This window comes from Microtus pennsylvanicus, chromosome 12 (genome assembly GCF_037038515.1).
Source record: "Microtus pennsylvanicus isolate mMicPen1 chromosome 12, mMicPen1.hap1, whole genome shotgun sequence".
NCBI lineage: Eukaryota > Metazoa > Chordata > Mammalia > Rodentia > Cricetidae > Microtus > Microtus pennsylvanicus.
The window spans coordinates 98,710,848-98,712,212 of record NC_134590.1 but is presented as its reverse complement, the minus strand read 5'-3'; the positions used below and the strand labels follow the sequence as shown (position 1 = coordinate 98,712,212).

General features: G+C 40.7%; 1 protein-coding gene across 1 annotated transcript; it reads left to right on the top strand.

Annotated features, from left to right (window-relative positions):
* The first annotated feature begins 206 nt into the window (after positions 1-206).
* Positions 207-1,124, top strand: LOC142832853 (olfactory receptor 4B13-like). Its single transcript, XM_075943636.1, has one exon. It carries the CDS (start codon positions 207-209, stop codon positions 1,122-1,124), a length of 918 nt encoding a protein of 305 aa, XP_075799751.1.
* The last annotated feature ends 241 nt before the right edge of the window (positions 1,125-1,365 follow it).

The following is a 1,365-nucleotide window of genomic DNA, read 5'->3' as shown; positions in this document are numbered from 1 at the left end:
AATCTTAACTTCAGAATTCCTTGTGATAAATTAGAAAAATACCTGGCTGAAAGTTAGAAGGACTTATTTTGAGTTACATTTTAACGTATAGTAAAACAGTTTGTTCTTTCTAGAATGCTTTTAGTATAATTAATTTGTGCTAAAAATTTTTGGCTTTTTTTCTAGCCTTCATTCTATTTGATGTCCAACACACTTGAGCTGACTCCATGGCCAATGAAAATAATGTCACTGAGTTAATTTTCACTGGCCTTTTCCAAGATCAAAAAGTACAGAAGGTGTGCTTTGTACTTTTCCTTCCTGTGTACCTGGCCACAGTGCTGGGCAATGGCCTCATTGTTATGACAGTCAACATCAGTAAGAGTCTGCGTTCTCCTATGTACTTTTTCCTCAGCTCCTTGTCCCTGGTGGAGATTTGTTACTCCTCTACCATTGTCCCTAAATTCATCACTGACTTACTTGTAAAGATTAAAACCATCTCTCTGAAGGGCTGCCTGGCTCAGATATTTTTCTCCCATTTATTTGGAGTTGTTGAAGTCATTCTGCTTGTGGTGATGGCCTATGATCGCTATGTGGCCATCTGCAAACCTCTCCATTACATGAACATCATGAGTCGTCAAGTGTGTCACATGCTGGTAGCTGGCTCCTGGCTGGGGGGCCTCATTCACTCCACCATCCAGATCCTCATCACCATTCCATTGCCCTTCTGTGGTCCCAATGTAATTGACCACTACTTCTGTGACCTCCAGCCATTATTTAAACTTGCCTGCACTGACACCTTTATGGAAGGGGTTATTGTGATGGCCAACAGTGGTTTAATCTCTATTATCTCTCTCCTTATTTTGGTGACTTCCTATATCACCATCCTTGTGAACTTGAGGAACCATTCTGCAGAGGGGAGGCGCAAGGCCCTCTCCACCTGTGCCTCCCACTTTACGGTGGTCCTCTTGTTCTTTGGGCCTGGCACTTTTATTTACATGAGACCTTCCTCTACCTACACTTTGGACAAGCTTGTGGCCGTGTTCTACACAGTCATCACCCCCATGCTGAACCCCATTGTCTACACATTAAGGAATGCAGAGATGAAAAATGCCATAAGGAAGTTTTGGAGACAACCAGAGAACTGAGAGACCACAAACAAATTACAAATATGTCTTGGTTTTGGTGCTTATTGAAATGGCTTTTGTTTTTAGTAAGGTTTTCTTTTCTTTTTCTTTCTTTCTAAGAAAAAATCTAGTAAGAATTGTAGTAGAAATTTAATCACGGCACTTTACGAGGTAACTTGCCCTGTACTTCAGTTTTCCTTAAATCTTAGTTCTTAAACTAATCTACTAACGTGAAGACAGGTCACTGAATTTCAGATGTGTT